At 44.1% G+C, this 25510-nt stretch overlaps 1 protein-coding gene across 1 annotated transcript; it reads right to left on the bottom strand.

Annotated features, from left to right (window-relative positions):
* Positions 1-11959: 11959 nt before the first annotated feature.
* Positions 11960-19046, bottom strand: LOC117485343 (gastrula zinc finger protein XlCGF57.1-like). The gene is made up of 3 exons (XM_034133854.1): positions 18810-19046; positions 13654-14952; positions 11960-12024 (listed from the first exon to the last, which is right to left on the bottom strand). The coding sequence occupies exons 1-3, from the start codon at positions 18994-18996 to the stop codon at positions 11960-11962; spliced, it is 1551 nt and encodes a 516-aa protein (XP_033989745.1). The 5' UTR covers positions 18997-19046.
* Positions 19047-25510: the final 6464 nt, after the last annotated feature.

Raw genomic sequence — 25510 nt, 5'->3', positions numbered from 1 at the left:
TTTCCAGACCACATTGTTCAGAGTCACAGACTGTGGTGTTCACAGTAGCAGAATTAGTCACAGAATCAAACATAGAACCGCAGGACACAAAATGCTCATTAAAACAATTTAACATAGTAGCCCTGTCCGATATAGAGCCAGATGCTGTGGTAATGCACGGAGGTAGCTCATTTCGGATATCACCGGTGGATAGCGATTTTATGGCTTTCCAAAATTTCCTAGGATTATTTAGGTTTTCTGTGGTAACTGACAAATAGTACTTCGACTTAGCACTTTTGACATGTGAAGTGAAGCTATTTCTTAGCTGCCTAAAACGCAGCCATTCAACCTCTGAGCCTGATTTCCTAGCCTTTGCCCAGGCCTTGTTTCTCTCATGTAGGAGACTGGACATTTCAGCAGAAAACCAAGGATTGTCTCGTCCCTTTACTCTAAAAGTACGTAGGGGTGCATGTCTATCTATAATTTCCATAAAACCAAGATAAAAATAAGACCATGCAGTTTCTACATCAGCACACAGATCGATTTTTCCCCAATCAAACCCAAACAGATCATGCACAAAACCCTGCTCCACAAAATGTTTTATGTGTCTCTTAATAATAATACGGGGTTTAACCTTTTGGACCTTAGTGTCCCTAATTGTGGCTACAACACAGTGGTCACTCACATCATTTGCAAATACTCCCACAGATGGGTATTTATAGGGAACATTAGTTAGAATGAGATCAATTAGGGAGGATTTATTAGGGGACTTAACGTTAGGGCGAGTAGGACTGTCAACAATCTGAGTAACATTCAGAGAGATACAAAGGTTTTTAAAATCCTCTGATACTGCAGTTAACCAGTCCCAGTTAAAATCTCCAAGTAGCACTATTTCCTTGTAGTCTAGTTGCGATAAAAGTTTTGCTAGTGAAGACAAGGAGTCCTTAGCCGCATTCACACCAAGTACTTTCCTGTACTTAGTTCCGGCACTAAGAGCCCCGGCGCTTTTTACCCCAGGGCACTTAGTACAGATCGCGTTCACACCGGAGTACTTTTCCCTGAGGGAAGATTACGCAAATGAGCCGCTGACGTCACTTCTTCTTCTTCTGCGTTGGCTTTACTGGCAGGCCACAAACCACTTCACGGCGAGTACAGTAGGTGGCGGTAAGCACCTTAAAGTTGTTTGCAATCCGCTACAAAACAAGAGAAGAAGAAGAAGAAAAACTTCCCGCGTATACTGTCTGTTGTTTAGCTTCCGACCTCAGACATGATGGAGATGGAGTCGACTGAAGTTGTGCTGTTTGTGCTCATGTTATACAGCTTTGTAACTTTGTTAATGCGGCCTGAGCCTATTCGGATCCGGAGCCGCCACACGTCAAATGCTATGGCACAGTTTCTTCAGCATCAAAGGCAGTTTAAAAGCCTTAGGAAAAGGATTGGCCGACGGAAAGCACACATGACTGCCATGTTTCACCGTAGGATGGCTGATGACGATGAGCGTTTTCACGCCCTAAGAACAGCAATGGTAAGTTCAGTAAATTATTAATACTATCTAATGTAGGATTTGTGGAGTTATGTAGAGCTAATTTGCGCCTTTGTATGTGTTCCAGATATGCAAATACTACGGGACGCGTTGTGTCCCGCGCTCTCTCTGGGTGAACAATAGAACATCGGCCTGGTGGGAGAACGTGGTGCCGACGTACACCGATGTGCAGTGGATCCAAGATTTCAGAATGTCCAAGCACTCTTTCCAATACCTCTGTAGTCGCCTGGAAGCAACGTTGGGGAGAAGCGACACCAACTTCCGGGAGTGTGTCCCTGTGGCGAAAAAAATCGCCATAGCACTGTGGAAACTTGCGACCAACTCTGAGTACAGGACCATCTCTCATTTGTTTGGAGTCGGCAGATCTACAGTGTGTTACTGTGTGCACAAGTTCTGCTCCTCTGTTGTGAGCATACTCCTTTGTGAGTTCATGCCATGGCCGAACGCTGAGAAGTTAGAGGAGATGGCGTTATTTTTTGAGCGCAGATGGGGTGTGCCACAGTGTGTAGGTGCAGTAGATGGATCACACATCCCCATTCTGAGACCAGAGGAATACCACAACGAGTATTTCAACCGCAAAGGCTGGCACTCGCTCGTCCTGCAGGGTGTTGTGGATGGTAGAGGCCTCTTTTGGAATGTTTTTGTTGGCTTACCAGGTAGCATGCATGACAGCAGAGTGTTTGGCATGTCATCACTGTGTAGTTTTGCGGATAAGGGTGGTCTACTTCCTCATGTAACAAAGAATATTGGTGGACATGATGTGGGTTACTATATCCTTGGTGACTCAGCCTAGACCCTGCAAAGATGGCTGATGAAACCTTTCCAAGGAAGGCTCACACCCGAGCAACTTGTGTACAATCACAAAACAAGCCGAGCACGAGTGGTGGTGGAGAACGCTTTTGGCAGATTGAAGGGCAGGTGGCGGTGCTTGATGAAAAGAAACGACTGCAAGATGGACAAGATAAAAATCCAGGTGGCAGCATGTTGCGTGTTACATAACCTTTGTGAAAGTAATGATGATGAGTACAGGGACGAATGGACTGCCTTACCGGCGACCCAGCTTGATGGGCCAGCGCCAGCCATTGCCGAGGCTGGGGGGCAAGACACACGCACAGCCCTTATGAGTGTCACGATCTGTCTGTGTTGTGTTTTGTCTTGTCTTTTTCTGTCTCTGGTTCCTGTTTTGTTTTGAAATGTTTTCCTCCTTGTGTCTTCTCTGTTCCTTCTTCCTGTGTTTGCCTTCCTGTCTTAGTTTCCCTGGTGTGTCTGATTGTTTGATTGTGTTCACCTGTTGCCCTTGTGTTTCTGCCTCCCTTACCCCAGCTGTGTCTCGTCTTGTGATTACCCCTCCCTGTATTTAGTCTTGTCTCTTCCTGTGTTCCCCTGTCGGTTCATTGTTGGTTTTTCCTGTCTTCTTCCATGTCAGTCATGTTTGTTTCTCCTGTCTCCCACCATGTTGGTCACGGTCAGTTTTCTATAGAACCTATGTGTTTCATGCCATGCTATTGTTCAGCTTTAGAATAAAGCTCGTTTTTGTTTCGAGACCGTTTACCTTTTCTGATAGTCTGCATTTGGGTCCTACCCTTCCACGCATTCCTTACAATGAGGCATCTGAACAGCGTGTAAATTGTACATTCTAAACAATAAATGTAAACATTGACAATAAAGCTGATCATTTCTACAGTGCTTTTGTTTCTCTCTTTCATTTTGCAGTCAAGACAGGCAACATTACAATAGTGTAATAGTAGCCAAAACTAACATACATGTTAGTAACTAAAGTGTCAGTTGTACATGTCACTAAACATTGTCAATATAAAATAAAGTGTCAGTTGTACTATATAATAACAGTAATACCAATATAAAATAAGGATCTGTTTAATCGCCATGTCGGTTTTCTTTATTGCACTCTCAAGACATAACATGAAATAGAACAATTTTTATGTCGTAACTCTTCTATTATACGGCTCTGCTGTCAACAAATCTTGAAAACGGAGACGAGGGGAATGTAGAAATCGGTAAATCACTTCAGAAATGTATTGATAATTGTTCTGCTTTTTAATGTAAACTTGAATTCATAGTAAAATAGCTGCTTTTGAGCACTTTACTTTTTACATGGGCCATTTTGAACGTGACGTGACTGTATTCAAACTAAGTCACCATCTACCCCTAGTTTCATTTGGTGCATCAGTCTTTATTTTGCCCTATGATGATACTAACCTAGCATTCACAACCCTAGTTTTTTTATGGTTTCATTTTGGAAATAAAAACATAAAAAATGGAAACTTTCATGTCATTTTTGGCCCATAGTGGACTCCATGTTGTGTTGTGTGAAATGTGGGGGAATTAAAAGTTTAGGTCTTTTAAAATGATATAAATTATCATATTTGTGTATGTGCCGCTGCCATTCCTCCACAAGGTTGCAACATTGATGATAAATAAATGACAAATAAAGCTTTGCCAGTTTATAACCGATGAAACATGATGGTATCAGAATACTCACTTACATGTGATGTATAGGATGCTACACAGGTCACTAAAGATAAAGTGTCAGAAATAAGCAAGATGATTTAATCGCCATGTTGGTTTTCTTTATTGCAGCATATGACATAACATGAAATTAGAACAATTTTTTAATGTAAATAAAGTGACAAAGTGTCAGTTGGACATGTCAGTAAACATTATATATAAAATAAAGTGATAACAGTAATAATATTAAATAAAAACGGTCCCAGGTGTGGGGATAGTCTCAGCAGCAGAAGTTGTGTGTCGTGTGTCAGTATTTACAAAAACCAAATAAACTCAACTTAACTAAACTATGCCTAAACTAGGCATAGGCTCAGCAGCAGACATTAACAGGGGCCACTATTTGGAGGAAGACCTGTTGGCTGTCACTAGCTGGGAAAGTACTTCCAGAAACCCAGTGTTAAATGCCGCTTGTTGCTCATCCTGCCGCTCCTGGCGCAGCTCCTGGCGCAGCGCCCACACTTCATCCTGGTGCCGCTGGCGCTCCATCTGCTGCAGCGCCAGTTCTGACTGGCGCTCCATCGAGGTGATCATTTTGGCCTCCGTCTCCTGGGCCTGGGTGAACTGCACCGCCTGATCTACGCGCAGCAACTCATTCGCCACGGCACGCCGGTCCTCCAACGCCTGAACGGTCTCGAGGAAAAGTGCATCCTGTGTCCGCTTTCCTAAGAGGGGGAAATAAGCAAGATACAAGATCAACAACCAGAGACATACATCATGTATTTTTTAGCTGCCTGGATTATAACAGACAAAGACTCATTCTGATAACTGCACTGGAACAACTCAACATCAAGGACATGGATTTCAAGTCAATATATGAAAGTAAATCAAGAAATGAAGCAAACAAGCTGATCTTCAAATTCTTGAAAAGCACTGGTCTGAGGACAAGGATTTAATAAATCAACAGTAGGTGGCGATATATGCTCCAAGTGGAAGCGATTTCTTACCGGAAGTCATGTGACCTCTAGCCCGGATGTTTACAATGTTTGTGAGAGAGTAAAAAGGCGCGAAATGTTGTAAATGCCGGTCTAGGCGAATACTCTTTCACGCTGTTTCATAATTGTACCAAGAAGGAAATAAACATGATTGTGAACATCTGTTCCATGCGTAACGTTCTTTCAAGACAAAGTTACAGTGTGTGTACCTTTGCGTTTGGTTGCCGGTAAGGGGGACGAGCAAGCGAGCAAGCTCTGATCTCCAACGCCAAGAACCTCGCTTGTTTCCAATACCGAGCGTTGCTGATTTTCCTCGCCTGAAACACACGATTAGTGCCATGAGTTAGTGAAGCAAATTACAGAAACACTGCACAGTTATTCACAAGTCAAAACGTTTTAATAGCGGCCGAGAATATCTAGCTAGCTAGATGTTATTAGCCAGCTCGGGGCCAGTGTTAGCTAGTTCAGCCTAGCATGGCTAGCTTGATCTACTGAGCAAATAAAAGTACATCTGAGACCATTATTGTGCAGATTAAAACCCCAGTGCATGTAGTTGCTTTTACCTTCGTCGTTGTCGCCCTCTAAATTCGCCGTTGGAGCGGCCTCCGATGCCATAGTGCCCGAATCAAGGCTCGATGCTGGACCCGTGAATGATGGTCTGCTCCCAAGCAAAGCATCCAAGCGGTCTAACCATTTAGTGGTCCTACGGTCGTTACCACTTTTATTGTTCCAGTCTTTAGTTTTCTTGTAGTCCTGGCGGAGTTTCTTGATTTTCAGCCGGCATGCCATGGCGCTGTGCAAGATTCCCATCTCAAGCAACAACTTCGAACAACGATCGAAGATCTTGGAATTGGGTACTGGCTTCAACAGCATTCCCTGCGTCGTGTCCTCGGCGTAGATGTCCAGAAGCGCTGATACCTCCTCATCACTCCATCGCTCGGATTTCTTGATGTTTGTCATAATTTCACTGCGTTAAAAAACAAACTACTCTTCGTTGGTGCGCTGAGGTTGTTGTAGTGAGGCAAAACAATGGCGGCTCTACACAACATTTCCACAGTTGTACGGGGCGTGGTTTGCAATTCGCCCAGCCAATCAGCACTGGGGCACTTTTGGGGCACTTTTCACCCACAGAAAAGTACGCTCTCTCAGCTGGCTCTAAAAATGGGGGTAAAAGTACCCGAGATTAAGTACGATTTTTGGTGTGAACGCGACATAAGGGGTACTCACGGAACTAAACGCGAAAAGTACGGTGAAAAGTACTCCGGTGTGAACGCGGCTCTTGACAGCTGAGGGGGGTCTGTAACACCCCACCACCATGACTTGTTGCCCCTTTGCCACTTCTATATTTAAGGCTAAAAATTCGAATTGCTTACTGACAGATTTGGAAATCAATGTGGTTACACTGAACTTATTCTTAACATAAATGGCAACTCCACCACCTTTATTAGGCCGGTCGGAACGATACACATTATAACCATTTAAGGATATGTCAGAGGCCAAAATAGTTTTATTTAGCCATGTTTCTGATAACACAATGACGTCAGCGTCAGTCGAGCTTGCCCAAATGCGGACAAAATCCAGTTTACCAGACTGCGCACATTCAAGTGGATGAAACCCAACCCAGACCTAGCTTTAAAATCAGCAGGAGTAGCGATCTGACTACTACTACTGGGCGGACCAGGGTTAGGTTGAACATTTCCTGACAGTAATAACAACAACAAAACCAGGCATCTTTTCCTCTTAATCGACACACACACATTGTCATCTATTTTAGAATCACCGGAAAAGTCTGCGAGAGTTTGATTAGAGTTTAAGAAGCAGTCCTGAAGTACCATCATCGCAGGCAAACAAAAAAGACAAACATATTTTGTCGAGCAGATTGTCTGCGACAAGGTAACCGGTAATTGTTTGTGTAACACATCCGACCCTTTGCAGGGGATGCCTACTGCGGGTGGCAGAACAGACCTGAATCCAGTAGGCTTCTCAGGATGACTAGAGATCTTCTCATAGTCCAGAACAGTTAACAGGCACAGCAGAATCACGATATGGGCCATTTTCCCAGACCAGCACACAGTATCCGCGATGTTCCTGGGGCAAAAATCCTCCTCCTCACAGCAGCAAAGGACAGGCGAAAGCAGCAGCGAGGAAGCGCTCCGGTCTCTCCGTGGTATCCCCGGGGTAAAAGGTCTCCTCAGCAAAGCAGCACACGACACTGGAACACACGACAGGTGGGAGCAGGCCTCCGCAACAGCAGAACCAGGACAGGTGGAGAGCAGGCCCCAGCCGCGGCAAATCCTCCTCCGCACAGCAGCACACGCCCGGTGGAAGCAGGCCCCAGCCCGAACTCTACAGGTGGGAGCAGGCCTCCGCAGATCGTAGATGACCTGATTGTGGTTTCAGTAGTGTGTAGGGTGTGAGAGTAATTCACAGATATTGCCCTAATGCTGCCGCTTATTCATGCGACGAACATCGTCGAGAAAGTCTAAAGACAACGTCGTGGCAAATACTACTGTATAGAAAAGGCACCTAAATCACATCAAAACGTTTTAAAGTAACGAGCATATGGATGCACGACTGTCTGTCTGTGCGACAGTATCAATGGCTGTAATGTTCAGTTTGAGGAGTGTCATTCTCTCTGGGAGCAGGAAATGGTGTCCATTCAGACCAGACCATTAATGTCATGTAGAGCAGCCATAGCATCTCTGTGAGTGCACTCAGCCGGACTGCAGCAGGGCAGAACTGGGTGACTTTTAGTGAAGCCGTCCAAGGCCATAGACAAAATGGAACCACGTACTAACAAAAGGGACACAAGGTCATCAATGTCTCTCTTTACCTTTGGCCTGATTGTAAAACAAATTAGTGGAAGAAATGTGGAACACTAATCCATCATCATGTGACATTTAGAGTTAATTTAAATAATTACTTATGGGTTGAAGTCAAATTAACATTAACATTAGAACTAAAGTCAGTCAAAATTGGACGTGCACGGATCAGAATCTAATCAATACATCATTTTCCCAGCTCTGTAATGAAAAGGATATCAAGATTAGGTACATTACAGGAGTGATAAAACATCCAAACATGCACACTTATCTTATTCTAGTAGAGATTAGAGGACAGGTCTAATGTTGTGAACAAAATGATCAAGTCAAAGTTATTTCATTTATTTTATCTTATGTACCACATTTAATTTAATAATTAATTACTTAAATTACTAATAACTTTAAAGAAGGCAACAATTTACAATGTGGATAAGGTGAATACTTATCCAAAGTGTGTGTGTGTGTGTGTGTGTGTGTGTGTGTGTGTGTGTGTGTGTGTGTGTGTGTGTGTGTGTGTGTGTGTGTGTGTGTGTGTGTGTGTGTGTGTGTGTGTGTGTGTGTGTGTGTGTGTGTGTGTGTGTGTGTGTGTGTGTGTGTGTGTGTGAACAGCTTGTCTGCCCAAGGTTAAAACATTTGGGACAGCAGTGAGAATGTTATGAGAAACAATTTGTTGCTTAGACTGAACTCAAAAGAAGCTAGACTGGAACATTTTAAATAAATCAAAACATTTGCACATTAATTAAATACATTTGACATTTAGCTTGAGCTGGGTTCAATACTTTCTTTATGGTATTTAAATTGGGCTCAAGTAGAACCTTTACATGGATTTGGCTTGCAACACAAAGTGATACCGATCTCTGTCTGTTATGATTTGAAAGTCTCATGATTTAAAGTGTAGGCCTGTGAAGGAGAGGCCCTTGGAAAACAACATCTACTTCTTTGTTAACTGTAATGACTTATTGTAAAGAGATTGCAATATTATACTTTTTAAAGAATTGCTCAATTCATTTAACACATTTATTATGCACACTGTAATGAAAACGTCAACAAATATATTGATCCTGGCTTAACCAGCGACCTTTACTCTTTTGTTCATAAGCTCGGTTTCAGAAAACTTGTCAGTAGTTTAACAACTATTAGAATTGTAGTAATGTCTATGGATACCAATTGGTTGATACGAGAAATAATTTGAAGCAGTTTAATAAAGAATGTTAAACTATATTTAAAACTGTAATTAAACTTCAACTTATATTAATTATCTGAATCCAGTGGCCAGTTGGAACAGATAATCAACAAAGTTTCCATTTTGCAGCAACAGCGCAAAATGTTTCAACAATAATTTGTATTATGTCTGAGTCAAGTTCTGTCTTATCAGCTTTGTTTCGGAATGTGTTCAATACATTACGTTTTTTTTCATTATTACCATACAATACATAGATTTAAGAATAAATGAAACAAATAATACAACATTGACCTAAAACAGCAGACAGATTTTGCCACCCTGACCTCCTCAGGCAGGTCTTTACGACCAGCAGTGATGCCTCTGAGGGTCTCAGGGTGCAGGACGGGGCATAGGGTTTATAAAAGGTCACAAATATATCTTAACATAACAGCAATACAATTTAAAATGTATTCTTAAAATAATATAATCTTATTTTCTTCTTACACCTACAGCGCACACCCTGAACAGTGTGCTTCTTGTTTACATGTTCCTCTGCACACTCAGATGCAGGACATAAAAACACTCTTTTGCTATTTATTTTCATTTTGCAGCACATCTATACTACCAGAATTTTGCAAAACACTATATATTATTTATTTTTCTCAAGTCATTTACTTTTGGTGAGTTAACTAAAGCTTAGTTTATTTTACCCTGGCTATGGACTGATTCATTATTAGTTGTTACAAAACATACACAAGACGGCGGTTAGACAAACCAATATAGACCCCCGATACAAACAATCAGACAAACAAACATGAACTCGTAATAAACACCAGTGCGTCAGCAACAGCTCATCCAGCTCAATTTAGTCCGGATTAAAGAGGTTTCAGAGGGGGGAGGGATATGATCTCTCCCCAATGGGGAACCCAGTGGGGCACCTTGACTCGCGCTCCCACCCTTGTATACAAGTCCTAGATCGGTGCCTGAAGACCGTCCAAGAGCAATAACTAGCTTATCCTCTTGCGACCCCACTATCCCTGCTCTAGTGGTGCTATGCCCCCCCGATCTGGAGCACATAGACTTTTTTCTCCTCTACCCTTTCTATCCGAAACTACACAGTTAACTGTAGTCCTACTCGACCAGCCTATACACACGCCATCATGTTCATCACAACGATGAAACACAGTTTTGTTCTACACTTGCATACCACTGCCCACCCATGATCAATTAGCCTATCATTTTATGTATGCACCCCGGACCGGCACCAGCTCCTCCAGCAATGTAGGGAGCTGTGGCGCATCAGGTAATGCACGCACCTCGCACTTGCCAGCACATCGTAAACGGCCACAAGCCACGAGAGTGCTTTTAAACCGTCTCGTTTTTACTAGAGACGGCGGTGGTGTGAGGTAAAGCTATAGACAAAAGCTGTGATTTGTTCATTACAAACCTCTATTTTGATTTCACACAGAAGTTCCACTTTACTGCTGCCCTCATTAAGGTTTTTTTTAAACATCTCCGTGTATGCCTGCACGGCACATACGTCCGAGCAGCACACACAGAGGGAACCAGCCAAGACAGAGTCCCTGGATGATCCCCTGGGGTTACTAGCCCCAAATGTTCATTAACCAAAACGAAACGCAGCCGCTTAGCTTCACAGATAATTTTAGGATACCGTCAATCACAGATTCTGGTAAGGCAATGTCCAAATGTAGATTTGAAATCACACTTACCAGTTCTGAAGATCTGTTGGTATCCTGCCGACAACGCCAATTTGTGGAGGAAACTTCTGTGTAGTAATGCATGGAGTCACCGACTCAGGAAGGAGACACGGTGAGAGTTGGAGCTTTGATGTCAAACACTGATGGGTTTATTCAGAGTATTCGGCCGGAGGATTCACATCACAAGTAAAAAAGTCAGAGGTTCTGACTCCACGGTAGAGTTGCCACGTCAATTCTGAAGAGCCTCTCTCTATGCTTGACCTTTTAACGGGTTCACAGAGAGAAATCAACATCTCTGAAGGAGTAGACTAAACAGCTGGGAACACTGAGCCACCTGCGTCCGACACTCATGGCCTCAAGGATTTCACATCTTAGAGTCCACAAACACCGATAAAGAAGTGCCTCAGTGTTCTCACAACAAGTACCCTTCGTGCCAGACAAGTTGACCGGTCACAAACTGGTGACAACAACACATATGGCACCAAGGCCTTTCCTTAAAGGAGATAACAGACGTCAGAGTAGATCATAAAACGTCACAGAGCAAAAGGTTAGATATCTAGAAGAATTATTCCTTAACAGTACCTGCTGTGTTTATTTATTTATTTAATTTAATTCTCTTTGCTTTTTATGCCTGTTTTTAAATGCCATTTAATTATGTATTTATGCTGTATTTGTTCTTAAACGTTTTTTGTTTTTATTTTTGTAAAGCACTTTGAATCGCCTGAAAAGTGCTATATAAATAAAATTGCCTTGCCTTGCAGTCTCTTCTTACCCATACTCCTGTTTTTCACTTTCAATAACCCTGAACAATTTGTATTGATGATCATCACATTCAACCTTATTTCATTTCAAAAGAAACTGCAACTACTGAGCACATATTGTTTATCCTGTCTTTTATTTGTTAACAATGTGATTTGTTGATTACAGTGTACTCTAACTTATTCTGAATATCTTATTGTGTGTCTACCATAGAAACTCTGGAGGTAAGTATATTGTTGATGTTTATATGCATATCAGTTTTTTTAATAATAGTTTGAACTTTAGTGCAATGCCTTGTTTATTACTTGTTTCTGAAGCTGCAACTAAATATATAAGTAAATCTAATCTCATCTAAATAAACCTTCAATAATAAAGAGCAGAAAGAATGAAACTTAAAAAGGCTAATATAGATTAAGACGGGTATAAAAAGCACGAATACGAGTCACAATTCAGCGTTCGATATGAAAAAGTATTTTATTTCTGCTTCAAAGTGAAACACATGAGCCCGTACTACAGTTTCAAAAAGCAGGAATAATCCTAAAATTCCATTTGAACTCTGAACTCCAAATGAGCTGATTGTAATCTGTAAACACAAACAATATGCAGGAATGTGAGTCTGTTTCTAAGGCATTTGTCTTTTATATAGAAATGTATTTATTAGGATAAACCCCTTGAGATGCACCATCTCGTTTTCAAGGGGGTCCCGACAGAAGCAACAACTTTCAGACATACTTGAACAAAATAACAGAAAGCCAAACATGACAAACCACGTACGTACAGTACGTTATGAGAGCTATGCGCACGTAGTTTGCCCAAAAGCGAAACCTATCTTGCGCTCTGAAATCTGAAAACTGAACATTAAACGTATTCAAAACTTCTGTTGATAAAGATGGAGTTTAGATGAAGTCATGTATGAATATTGGCAAACAGAGTTTATACAGCCAGACAGATTTTTCTCATGTGAATTGTCGTGGTACTAATTAATTGTCCTCTTTTTTTGTTGCACATGCAGATTTGACTTGGAAAATGTCAGGTTCAGAAGAGTCTCCAGGGTTGTCCTCAGTCTCTGGTTGTAAATGTCTCTCTGGATCTGAGTTCCTGGCTGGTTCTGGTCCTCCACAGTCCTCTCCATCAGCTTCTGTTTCCAGGTGTTCAGCTGAGCTGCTGGCTGGAGGCTCTGCCTCTGTGTTCTCCTCAGTTTGAGTTTGATGAAGCTGTGAGGACTGACGACCAACACACTTATGGATTTTGACCTGACAACTCCAGGTGAATTTTTTGTCACAGACACTGCATCTGTATGGTTTCTCTCCTGTGTGGATTCTTCTGTGTGTCCTTAAATGTCTCTTTTGTGTAAAATATTTCTTACAAACTGAGCAGCTGAATGGTTTCTCTCCTGTGTGGATTCTCATGTGGTACTTTAAACTTCCCCTAAGTGTAAAATATTTCTCACAGACTGAGCAGCTGAATGGTTTCTCTCCTGTGTGGTTTCTCATGTGTAGTTGTAAAGATCCTTTCCGTGCAAATGTTTTCTCACAGACTGAGCAGCTGAACGGTTTCTGTCCTGTGTGGTTTCTCATGTGGTACTTTAAACTTCCCCTAAGTGTAAAATATTTCTCACAGACTGAGCAGCTGAATGGTTTCTGTCCTGTGTGGTTTCTCATGTGGTACTTTAAACTTCCCCTATGTGTAAAAGATGTATTACAGACTGAGCAGCTGAATGGTTTCTCTCCTGTGTGTATTCTCATGTGGCACTTTAAACTTCCCCTAAGTGTAAAATATTTCTCACAGACTGAGCAGCCGAATGGTTTCTCTCCTGTGTGGTTTCTCATGTGTAGTTGTAAAGATCCTTTCCGTGCAAATGTTTTCTCACAGACTGAGCAGCTGAACGGTTTCTCTCCTGTGTGTATTGCCATGTGCCGTTTTAAATGTCCTATTTGTTTAAAAGATTTCTCACAGACTGAGCAGCTGAATCGTTTCTCTCCTGCACTACGTCTTGAATCACTGACAGGGTCTTGTTTATTTCTCTGAGAGTTTGAACCTGGTTCTCTGGTCTCCTTCCAACCATCCCTGTCTTCAGTGTCAGGTTCAGAAGAGTCTCCAGGGTTGTCCTCAGTCTCAGGTTGTAAATGTCTCTCTAGATCTGAGTTCCTGGCTGGTTCTGGTCCTCCACAGTCCTCTCCATCAGCTTCTGTTTCCATGTGTTCAGCTGAGCTGCTGGCTGGAGGCTCTGCCTCTCTGTTCTCCTCAGTTTGAGTTTGATGAAGCTGTGAGGACTGACGACCAACACACTTATGGATTTTGACCTGACAACTCCAGGTGAATCTTTTGTCACAGACACTGCATCTGTATGGTTTCTCTCCTGTGTGGATTCTTCTGTGTGTCCTTAAATGTCTCTTTTGTGTAAAATATTTCTCACAGACTGAGCAGCTGAATGGTTTCTCTCCTGTGTGGTTTCTCATGTGGTACTTTAAACTTCCCCTATGTGTAAAAGATTTCTTACAGACTGAGCAGCTGAATGGTTTCTCTCCTGTGTGTATTCTCATGTGGCACTTTAAACTTCCCCTATGTGTAAAATATTTCTCACAGACTGAGCAGCCAAATGGTTTCTCTCCTGTGTGGTTTCTCATGTGTAGTTGTAAAGATTCTTTCCGTGCAAATGTTTTCTCACAGACTGAGCAGCTGAATGGTTTCTCTCCTGTGTGGTTTCTCATGTGGTACTTTAAACTTCCCCTTTGTGTAAAAGATTTATTACAGACTGAGCAGCTGAATGGTTTCTCTCCTGTGTGTATTCTCATGTGGCACTTTAAACTTCCCCTAACTGTAAAATATCTCTCACAGACTGAGCAGCTGAATGGTTTCTCTCCTGTATGGATTTTCGTGTGTTCATTTAATTGTCCTGTTTGTTTAAAAGATTTCTCACAGACTGAGCAGCTGAATGGTTTCTTTCCTGTGTGGTTTCTCATGTGTCGATGTAAAGATCCTTTCTGTGCAAATGTTTTCTCACAGACTGAGCAGCTGAATCGTTTCTCTCCTGCACTACATCTTGAATCACTGACAGGGTCTTCTTTATTTTCTTGAGAGTTTGATCCTGGTTCTCTGGTCTCCTTCCAATCAGCACTGTCTTCAGTGTCTTCAGAAGAGTCTCCAGGGTTGTCCTCAGTCTCAGGTTGTAAATGTCTCTCTGGATCTGAGTTCCTGGCTGGTTCTGGTCCTCCACAGTCCTCTCCATCAGCTTCTGTTTCCAGGTGTTCAGTTTGTCTTTGATGAAGCTGAGAGGACTGAGGTTTCTCTTCATCATCTTCACTCTTCACAGGGACAGGAGTGAATGTGGACTTGGTGATATCAGCCTCCTCCAGCCCTTGAAGCTGCTCTCCCTCCTGACTGATCCAGAGTTCCTCCTGTTCCTCTTTAATGTGTGGGGGGGGCTCTGGGTCCTCCTGGTCCAGACTGGAGCTCCACTCGTGCTGCTCAGGGGGAACCTCTTCTTTAACCACCACCAGCTGCTGGACGTCTGCAGGAAACAGAAAACACATATTTATCAGATTCAGAATCGGTCATATTTACAAGGTGTGTTTACATTTACGAGGAATTTGCTTTAGTATATGTGGTGCATGAAAAGAGACAGAAAGAAGAATTTTAGCAAAACAAAATAAAAATGTGTTTTGTATGACTGTTATGTTTGAGAGAAGACGTTTGGCGGACAAGCTTCCGGTGAAAGAGCAGATCAACCTGATATTGCTATCAAACAGCAGGCAAGTGGCAAATGGAAGCCGTATGTGCGAGGCTCCTCTCGTAGCTGGTACACCAGAAGCCTGGCTGGATGCAGTCATGCTAATGCCTTATTCTGCCTTCCTTGCTTGGTTTTTAAAACAACGGGGACAGATGCAGCATGGACAACAACTGGAGTGAGGGATGTGAAGCACCTGTCTGAGAAAGTGAGGAAGCATGAGAACACCAGAGCACGGTAATGGATGTCTACGGGAATGCACACTACGTGCACTGCTATGCGCATCAGCTGAACCTCATAATGCAGCTGGCAACATCACACATCCCCAGAATCTGCACTTCTTTCCAGACATTGGTGGATTTTCTTCCTTCTTCTCCAGGTCACCCAAGCGAACTGCAGTGCTTGACCAAGTGGTGGCGCAAAGACTCCCCAGAGCTTCTACAACACGGTGGAACTTCCACAGTCGTGCAGTAAACACTGTGGGTGTTTCTCAATCGCGAGTACGCTTGCTTGGTAACACATGTCTGCCGAGCATCTTGCTTCAGAAGCGAGTCAAGAATACTTCCTGGCATTCGGAAAACGAAGAGTGGAACACGCTAGCAAGTGTGCGTCATATGAGAGGCCCCGCCTTACATCTTCCGCTGAGTGTTTTTAACGTTTGTTCATCTGGTTTGTCTAGTTCACTTCAAACCACCCGAACCGATAGTATAGTCAGGAGTATACAGTACAGTCGTGAGTTCCTGCTGGACAAGGAAATATCATCAAAACAAACAATAGACTCTACGCTGGCAGAGGTACTCAAGGGCTTTGGAATAAGTTCAACCTCGCCCTCGCCTGCTACCTACATGCTGAATAGGAGACGCCGCAAACGGTGCGAGAGGAAGCAGAAGAGGGGTAGGCGCGGAGGCATCCGAGCTAGGCTAGCAGCTAGTCCACACAGGCCCGCTATTCTGAGCATTCTCATGGCTAATGTTCCCTCACTGGACAATAAAATGGACAACATACTCCGGTCGACCCAGAGTGAGGTGAGAGAGTGCTGTGTGTACGTTTTTACGGAGTCATGGCTAAATGACAACATCCCAGTCTCTGCCATTCAGCTCGAATGGCTAACATGCTACCGCTCAGACAGAGCTACGGCTAGCGGGGGGAAGAGCGGCGGCGGTGTGATTGTTTACATCAGTGATGCTTGGTGTAGGGACGCTGTGATTCTCTACAAACACTGTTCACCGCTGGCGGAGTTTATGTTCGTGAAGTGCAGGCCTTTCCACCTTCCTAGGGAGATTAACTCCATCTTGCCGGTCGCAGCATACATCCCCCCCACCTCTAACAACAAGGAGAGAGAGGAGGCACTCAGTGAGCTGTATCGAGTGATCTCTAACCAGCAGACAACACAGCCTTCTCATTGTCGCTGGGGACTTTAAAATCATACAAACCTGAAAAAAGAGGAAATAATACTCTGGATCTTGTTCATACCACCATCAAGGGAGCTTACAAGGCTTCCCCCCTCCCCCACATCGGACACTCTGATCACCTCACTGTCATGCTAAAACCTGCAAACAGACCCAGAGTGAAAGTCACCAAACCGGTTTCCAAGGAGATACGCGTGTGGTCAGAGGACAGCACAGCTGCACTACAAGACTGCTTTGAAACTACAGACTGGGACATGTTTCAGCACGCAGCCACATACAACACCACCAACATCCAGGAATTTACAGAAACTGTTACAGGCTACATCACTAAATGCATTGAGGAGGTGACTCACACCAGATCCATCACTATCAGGGCCAACCAGAAGCCATGGATGACAGGAGAGGTCCACAGGCTGCTGAGGGCCCGCTGCCTTCAGAGAGGGCAATCCAGCTGGTCTCAGAGCAGCAAGGGCCGACCTATCCCGTGGCATCCGGAAAGCCAGACGACAGTTCACCCGGAAGATTACAGCTCACTTTGGTGACAGCAGAGACACACAGAGCCTGTGGCAGGGTATTAGGACCATCACGGACTACAAACCTCCACCACGGACCTGCGACAGTGTCACCTCAATGCTGAACAACCTCAACGACTTCTTTGCACGCTTTGAAGCACTGAACAGCATACCTGCGCAGAAAACAACTCCTCCACCCAACGACCAGGCTATCTGTCTGTCCCCAGGCAGTGTGAGGAGCACACTGCTAAGGAATAACACCCTGAAAGCTTCTGGGCCCGACAACATTCCTGGTCGTGTGCTAAAGGACTGCGCCGCTGAGCTCACAGATGTCCTCACAGACATCTTCAACATCTCCCTGAGCCAGGCTGTTGTTCCCTCGTGCTTCAAGGTAACCACCATCATACCTGTGCCGAAGAAGTCATCACCTTCCTGCTTCAATGACTACCGCCCCGTAGCGCTGACTTCTACCATCATGAAGTGCTTTGAGCAACACATTCTCACTCCCAACTCGGCCTATGTTGACGTTATGTCAGGGTCCCTGTCGTCACTTTCCAACGCAAGGGGGGGCCCTTTAGCGTCGAGTTTCAACTATCAGGGAGTCCCATTGACTTGCATAGAGCTCCCTGAACGTTGGTAATAGACGAGTTGGGATCGCGGAGAAATGCTCTCCGCAGATCCATTCTCACAGCGTTTATCAACCTTTTTCTAACTCAATATCAAGCCACACTTATTGTGTTTACTTCTTTATTTTAATTGAATAATGTCGGACTTTTGTTGCTGTCAGTTATGGGGAGAGTAGGGGCTCAGAAAACTGAAATCTGTATTGTTTCATAATTTGTTCCTACTAATTTTGTATTCTTTTCTAAACCACACACTGTTATTTACTCAACAATAACACACAATTATGCTTGTGTTTATTTATTTGTTTGATTGTATAATGTCGGACTTTTGGCCCCCCCTTGCGTTGGAAAGTGACGACAGGGACCCTGACAGGCCGAGTTGGGAGTGAGAATGTGTTGGTTTGAGCGGCTAGTCATGAAGCAAATCAAATCTGACCTCCCCCCCTCACTGGACCCGTTTCAGTTTGCATAACGAGCGAAGCGGTCCACTGAGTATGCCATCTCCTCTGCTCTCAACCCAGCCCTCACCCACCTGGACACTAAAAACTCATGTTAGGATGCTGTTCATAGACTTTAGCTCAGCGTTCAACACCATCATCCCCCAGTAGCTGGTTTGCAAGCTAACAACCCTGGGCCTCAGCCCCTTTCTCTGCAACTGGCTGCTGGACTTCCTCACTGCCAGACCCCAATCTGTACGGGTCGGCAACAACACATCAGGCACCATCACACTGAGTACGGGGCCCCCCAAGGATGTGTGCTCAGCCCCCCCTGCATGAGAGCTCCAACCACTTCATGAAGTTTGCACTTATTGTAAGTCGCTTTGGATAAAAGCGTCAGCTAAATGCAATGAGATTTGCACCTGTATAAATAAAGGCTAAATACAAAAATACAAAAAATAACAAATAAGAGGGGGCGGAGCTCATGCCGGCTCATCCGGGACCTGGCAGATACTGTCTAAAATGCTGCGGTGATGAAGCGCAACGATTATTAGAACAAGGATTATTTCTGTATGGAGCTCAAAGGCCTTCTCTCTCGCCGGTTATACCACAATGTGAGTTCCTTTTTATAAAGAGAGAGTGAATAAAGAGGGAACAGACCTGCTCTGTGGATCTGAAGCTGAGGCTGTAAAACAGCGTCCAGTAGTTTCCGGTGTCTCTCGTTCTCCTGTTTTGAACGAGACAGTTCCTCCTCGTACTCTGCTATCGTTCTTTCAAACAGAACAAAGATGTCTTCAGCAGCCGCAGTGAGTCGCTGCTTCACCAACGAGAGCAGCACAACACTCATGTTTACTAAATCACCACTTCCTGTTTAACACACCGTTTCTCCGTGTGCTTCAGTCTCTGTTAAACACACCGTCTCTCCGTGTGCTTCAGTCTCTGTTAAACACACCGTTTCTCCGCGTGCTTCAGTCTCTGTTAAACACACCGTTTCTCCGTGTGCTTCAGTCTCTGTTAAACACACCGTTTCTCCGTGTGTGCTTCAGTCTCTGTTAAACACACCGTTTCTCCGTGTGCTTCAGTCTCTGTTAAACACACCGTTTCTCCGTGTGCTTCAGTCTCTGTTAAACACACCGTTTCTCCGTGTGCTTCAGTCTCTGTTAAACACACCGTTTCTCCGTGTGCTTCAGTCTCTGTTAAACACACCGTTTCTCCGTGTGCTTCACTCTCTGTTAAACACACCGTTTCTCTCTGAAGCTTCCTGAGCTGCTGTTCAGCTGGACGGCAGGAAGCAGAGGTTTGGGAGGATGATGTCCCTGATGCTGTTTAGATTTCTCCAGCACCACGGGGGGTCCTGTGTGGATGGCAGCTCCTTCCTCAGCAGATCCAGTTCTCCAGAATTGTCCTAATCACAGAGAAAACAAGAGAAAAACAACAACATTAATTAATCTTATTAACAAAAGATGATTGCAAAATAATGACCATCCCTAAAGGATTATTTAAAATTCCGTACTGTTTTGGTTTTAAAAATGTCTATATCTACAAAAGATGTCTGTTTTTGCTCGAAATACCAAACAGACCACCACGTAGCCATGCCTCATACATTAGTTACACTGTAAAGTTGTATTTCATAATTACAGGAAATCATATTAAAATGACAAGAATAAACGGATTATTGAAATGTGTCATTTATTTTAACAAAAGAAAAACTGTATAAATGGAATACATTATACATCTGTTTTTTAGCAGCTTTTAAAGTGCACCTATCATATCATTTTTAGGCATATATTATGGGTCTCAGATATATACATCTCATATCCCTCTATTCCAGCTGTTAGAGAAACAAGGATTTTAGCTTGAAAAAAAAGAAAAAAGGAGGAGGCGGAGCTAATGCCTGATCAGAATTATACCGGAGATAAAGTTCAATTCTGCTGTGATAAAACGCCATCCTGTTCTAAACCACATCAAGGATTATTTTTGAAACAGTATGGAGCTCAAATGCTTTTTCTCTTGCGGGTTTATCACAAGGTGAGTTCCTTTTTTTATTTCCTGCTTTTTAAACATGTGCTCTCCAGTACAGGTTAGCTGTGAGTGTTAGCAATGCTTGCTAATGTAAACACAGACCATATTACGTCCAAAACACGTCAGGCATTGTTTCTGATAGCAACTTTCTGTGGGTCCACCGAGTAAAACCCCCTGGGCTGAGCAGAGGGTCTACTTGCTCGATTGCGCCCTTGGCCAAGCTTGGGCAGCACGCTCCAGTGCCTCCAGGGCAGCTGCCCCAAACAGCTCCCCTGGCTCGACTGGCAAACTACGGAGGACATGTCTCCGACAGTGGTGACTGAGCAGGCCAAACCTGGCAACGAGTCTGCACCAATAAGGACATAATTCGTCCCAATTCCCTAGACATTAGGGCAAAGGCTTACAGTGATGCATCACTGAGGCCCAGCAAAGAAGGCTCAGCCGGAGCCTGCTGCAGAGAGGTAGAGACAGCCAGCATCAGATGGGAGAGGGAGTTCCCGTTACGACCCGTGCGTGCCGCTGTGTCGTAGGCCTTACAGAGCAGCTCGTCTGTGACTCTGCACTGAGGCCGAGGCCACCTGGCCTCAGGAGCCTGAATCGGGGAGGCGATGGCAGGCTCAATGGATAGCAAGCGACCCAGCCCCACCCTCGCCGGATCCTGCATGGCAGCAGAGTGGGAGAGGGCCCTGGTGTCCCTCCAGCCTGCATGGAGCTCCCTCAGATACTCCTCTGAAGGAGGAACAGTGAGAGTGACAGGGGCAGGGTTATGCCTGAAGAAGGCACTAGCCTGAGCCGAGTCGGCCTGCGGAACCTGAAGCTGCAAGCGTGCCAGGGCCGCACGAATAGTGGCCGCCATGGAGGCGTTCTCCATGCTCTGCAGAGAGCTCTGAGAAGAGGAGTGGGAAGCCTCCTTGGGGGTGAGCGGGGCCCCGTCCTCCACCCCTTCATAGAAGAGGTTTAGCCGAAGCCGCTAGCGACATCCTCAAGCAGAGGTTTGCAAGCTAGCCCCCTGCACCGGCCCCTGGCTGAAGGGCCAAGAGGAGCGACTTCATCTGCTCCATGATGGCAGCTAACCGATCCACCTTAGAGGACAGCCTGTTTCTAGCCCTCTACCTGGGGGGTGAACCCATAGCCATCACTCCATCAAGTCGCCGGGAACGGCCAGACTGATATGGAGGAAGTTGTGACGAGGAGAGGTGTGGCTGCTGCCAGACGCTCCTCCTCTGCGTCTCTAGCCACTCTGAGCGCCGAGGCATGAAGCTACAGTTCATGCAGGTGCTTTGCGTGAGACCCTCCCTCAAATGCTCAGGCCAAGGCAGAGGGGGGCAGACTCCAGGGGGGGCTCCATCGGTTCGGTTCCCCCTCCCCCGAATGATATCAAATAAAATCAAGTTTTATTTATATAGCACATTTAAAAGCGATTTTTGGTCGAGCCAAAGTGCTGTACATGTAATAAAAACACATTACAAAAATCACAATAAAAGACAATAATTTACAACAGAAATATAAAAAACTAAAACACAGGGAATAGTCAGGTGTCATACTCCACTCTGACTAGAAGGCCAGAGAGAAGAAGTGTGTCTTTAGTGAGGATTTAAAACCCCTAGTGTCTCTGCGACCTCGCATGGAGGGGCAGAGTGTTCCTCCACGCCAGCTGCTGCGAAGGCTCGGTGACCTCGGGTTTTGAGCCTGGTTTGATTGATTGATTGAATTGATTGAATTGATTGATTGATTGATTGATTGATTGAAAAGTTTATTAACAGCTTGTATATTGGGTACAGTACAGTACAGCTCAAAACATACAATTGTTAAGGGGATGCAGACCAGAGAAAGACTTTCGTCTTGTTTACATCAGGGTCCCCCATTTCCAATTCATCATATCATTTAAGACATATAAGACATATTAGACATACAGATGGCTTATTTACAATTTACATACAGGTGGTTTTTTACATACAGATGGCTTATTTACAATTTTCATTTTAGATTTCGTTCTAATACATCCTAACCGGACATTTAAGACATACCAAGTCTACAGATATACAGTTAGTAACAGAGTCTAAAATGCGAGTATATACATAGATGGGGGGGGGAAGCTGTCCATTGTACGACAGGTTGAGATTTGTACCATTACCGGGGCCAGTTTTGCAATGCTTTCCCCCGAAGGTGCTCTTTAAGAGAGGTTTTGAAGGTAAGTATAGTTTTACTTTCCTTTACAGTTGTGGGAAGAGCGTTCCACCTTGATGTGGCATAATTGCGAAACGTGTATTCCCCTTTTTTTGTGCCAAATCTGGGTTTTACATGATTTGTGGAGCTCCCTCTGGTGTTATGATCATGGTATTCCTTGACCTTTGGGAAGAATTTTGACATGTACATGGGTACCATAGAGGTGTAGTGGATCTTGTAGACCAGGCCCATTGCAAGTAGCTGTACTCTGTCGTCTACTCTAAGCCATCCTAGGTTGTCAAAGTGGGCAGAGGTGAGGTGGGTTCTAGATGAAAGGTCAAGCAGTAGTCTGACCAGTTTATTTTGCGATGTTTGAAGTTTTATTTTTAGCGCCTTGGAGGTGCTATGGTACCATGACGTGCAAGCATAGTCATAGTACCCTTGAATGAGTGCTCCTGCCAGAGTTTTCAGGGTGTTTTTGTTTACGAGAGAGGAGATCTGGTATAGGAATCTAGTTCTTTGATTGACTTTTTTTATTACATTGGATGCCATTTTGTCACAGGAGAGGTTTGCCTCAAGAATAGATCCTAGGTATGTAATTTCCTTCTTACTTGTGACAATAATGTCACCCACTGCAACTGAGAAGTCGTCGGATTTGCTGAGATTATGTTTCGAACCGAAGAGAATGGACTCTGTTTTACCCAGGTGTAATGATAATTTATTATCGGCGAGCCAGGTGCAGATTCTGCCGAGCTCGGAGCTGAGGGTTTTTTCAACCTGCAATCTGCTCCTGTCAGAGACCAGCAGGGCTGAGTCGTCCGCGAACAGGAACAAGTTGCAGTCACATGCTGATGACATGTCATTTGCATAAATTAGGAACAGTAACGGACCTAATATGCTTCCTTGTGGAACACCACAGCTCACTGGGAGGGGGGGGGACAGAGTACCGTTTACCTCCACCATCTGTTCTCTCCCCTCCAGGTAGGATTGCATCCAGCTCACCGATAGTTTATCAAAACCAATTGCTTTTAGCTTGTCAATCAGAATGGGGTGATTGACAGTGTCGAAAGCCTTTTGTAGGTCCAGCATCACCATGCCGCAGTATTTACCCTCGTCCACCTCTTGTTTGATGTGGTCGTGGGCACTATCAGCAACAGCTGGTCAGCGGACCATAAAGCTCTGGCTGGGGTGTAGCGCTGGAGGAGTTCGGCTATATAGGCAGGAGCCAGCCCATTTAGGGCTTTGAAAATATTTGATATGCCAGCACAACGGGGTCTAATCGCCAAACACCAATACATTCATCCGTGTATACCCGGCAATACATATATATTGTTACATCAAAACTGTCTCTCCTGATTGAAAGTTAAACCCAATACTCACATTTATCAGTTATTAAAGTAAGTTAAACCGAAAACTCACATGTATCAGTTATTAAAGTAAGTTAAACCCAATACTCACATTTATCAGTTACTCCTCACGTGCTGCTTTCTCTCTGAGACCGCACCGACATTTTATTTGTTTCCTCGTCACCGGCGCGCATTGCATCCTGGGATACGGTGGGCTGCGAGGAAGAGGACTCTTCAAATCCGGGAAAAGAAGAAGGCCGCATTCCTACCCGCCCCTCCCCCCTCTCTTCTGTCTGTCCGCAGAATCAGAAGTCCTTTATTGGTCCCACAGAGGGACATTAACATGGTTACAGCAACAGTGGAGATAGATGCTGCTCCCAGACCGTAGTGGAGGAATACAGAGGAGGACTCTCTGCAGTCTTCCCGGACTGAAGCACCAGGCTTCGGCTTCAATAACCCACTCTGAAATGAGGCAGACAGGCAGGCTGTTCCTTGGGAGGCCGCTGTGTTTCCTCAGGACTTTGTTATACAGCTAACTGGAGACAGACTGATCACTGCTGCTACTCCCGCTCTCTTCCGGACACACACTACGCTCGCTCACTCTCGCTCTACACATGCACGCGCCACATGCACGCGCCACACCTCCCTCTCTCTCTTAAAGGGATAGGCGACCCCACTCTTCATCACCCTGCTATTATTAGATAGATAGATAGATAGATAGATAGATAGATAGATAGATAGATAGATAGATAGATAGATAGATAGATAGATAGATAGATAGATAGATAGATAGATAGCCAGACAGACAGACAGATAGATAGATAGATAGATAGATAGATAGATAGATAGATAGATAGATAGATAGATAGATAGATAGATAGATAGATAGACAGACAGATACTTTATTGATAGATAGATAGATAGATAGATAGATAGATAGATAGATAGATAGATAGATAGATAGATAGATACTTTATTGATAGACAGATAGATAGATAGGTAGATAGATAGATAGATAGATAGATAGATAGATAGATAGATAGATAGATAGATAGATAGATAGATAGATAGATAGATACTTTATTGATAGATAGATAGATAGATAGATAGATAGATAGATAGATAGATAGATAGATAGATAGATAGATATATACTTTATTGATAGATAGATAGATAGATAGATAGATAGATAGATAGATAGATAGATAGATAGATAGATAGATAGATAGATAGATAGATACTTTATTGATAGATAGATAGATACATGGGCGTCGCAGCCATTATATGAGGGTGGGACAAGTCCCCCCCACTTTTTCAAATGATTAGTTTAGACCCCCCCACTTTTACTATGCGGAAAGTCCGTGAATCGGTCTATCCACTCGCCGCACTTTGTAGAGCGCTGTGTCAGTGCTTCACTATCAAATGAAATCCATTCCACTTGCTTATTGAGAGAATGCCCAAATCAATGAAACTCCGTACCATGTTTTCACTGCTACTTTGTACCAAGGCAGATTCTCACATAGCGCGCGCATGTTCAAGGAGTGTTGCCATAGTTGGACAGCTCAGATCTGTTGTATGAAGCGATGCCGGTAGCGGAGGTAAGGCACACACACCAAATGTTCAGGAAATGGTTAATACAGCGAAAATCAAAGCTGACGATCTCTTGGTTTGATATGTTTTCTCCCCCAGACAACATGGACATAAGAACATTTTTTTCAAAGAAGAGGAAAGTAAGTCATCAGCTGGTAGCAGTTAATCAGTTAACAGTGATGGCGGCGTCTCACTTCTGGAGAGGAGTTTCGTCTTTATGTCATAATAGAGAGATAC

The sequence above is a fragment of the Trematomus bernacchii genome, unplaced genomic scaffold (genome assembly GCF_902827165.1).
Source record: "Trematomus bernacchii unplaced genomic scaffold, fTreBer1.1, whole genome shotgun sequence".
In the NCBI taxonomy this organism is placed as follows: domain Eukaryota; kingdom Metazoa; phylum Chordata; class Actinopteri; order Perciformes; family Nototheniidae; genus Trematomus; species Trematomus bernacchii.
The sequence above is the reverse complement of the archived record's forward strand: the minus strand, read 5'-3'. Positions and strand labels throughout refer to the sequence as shown.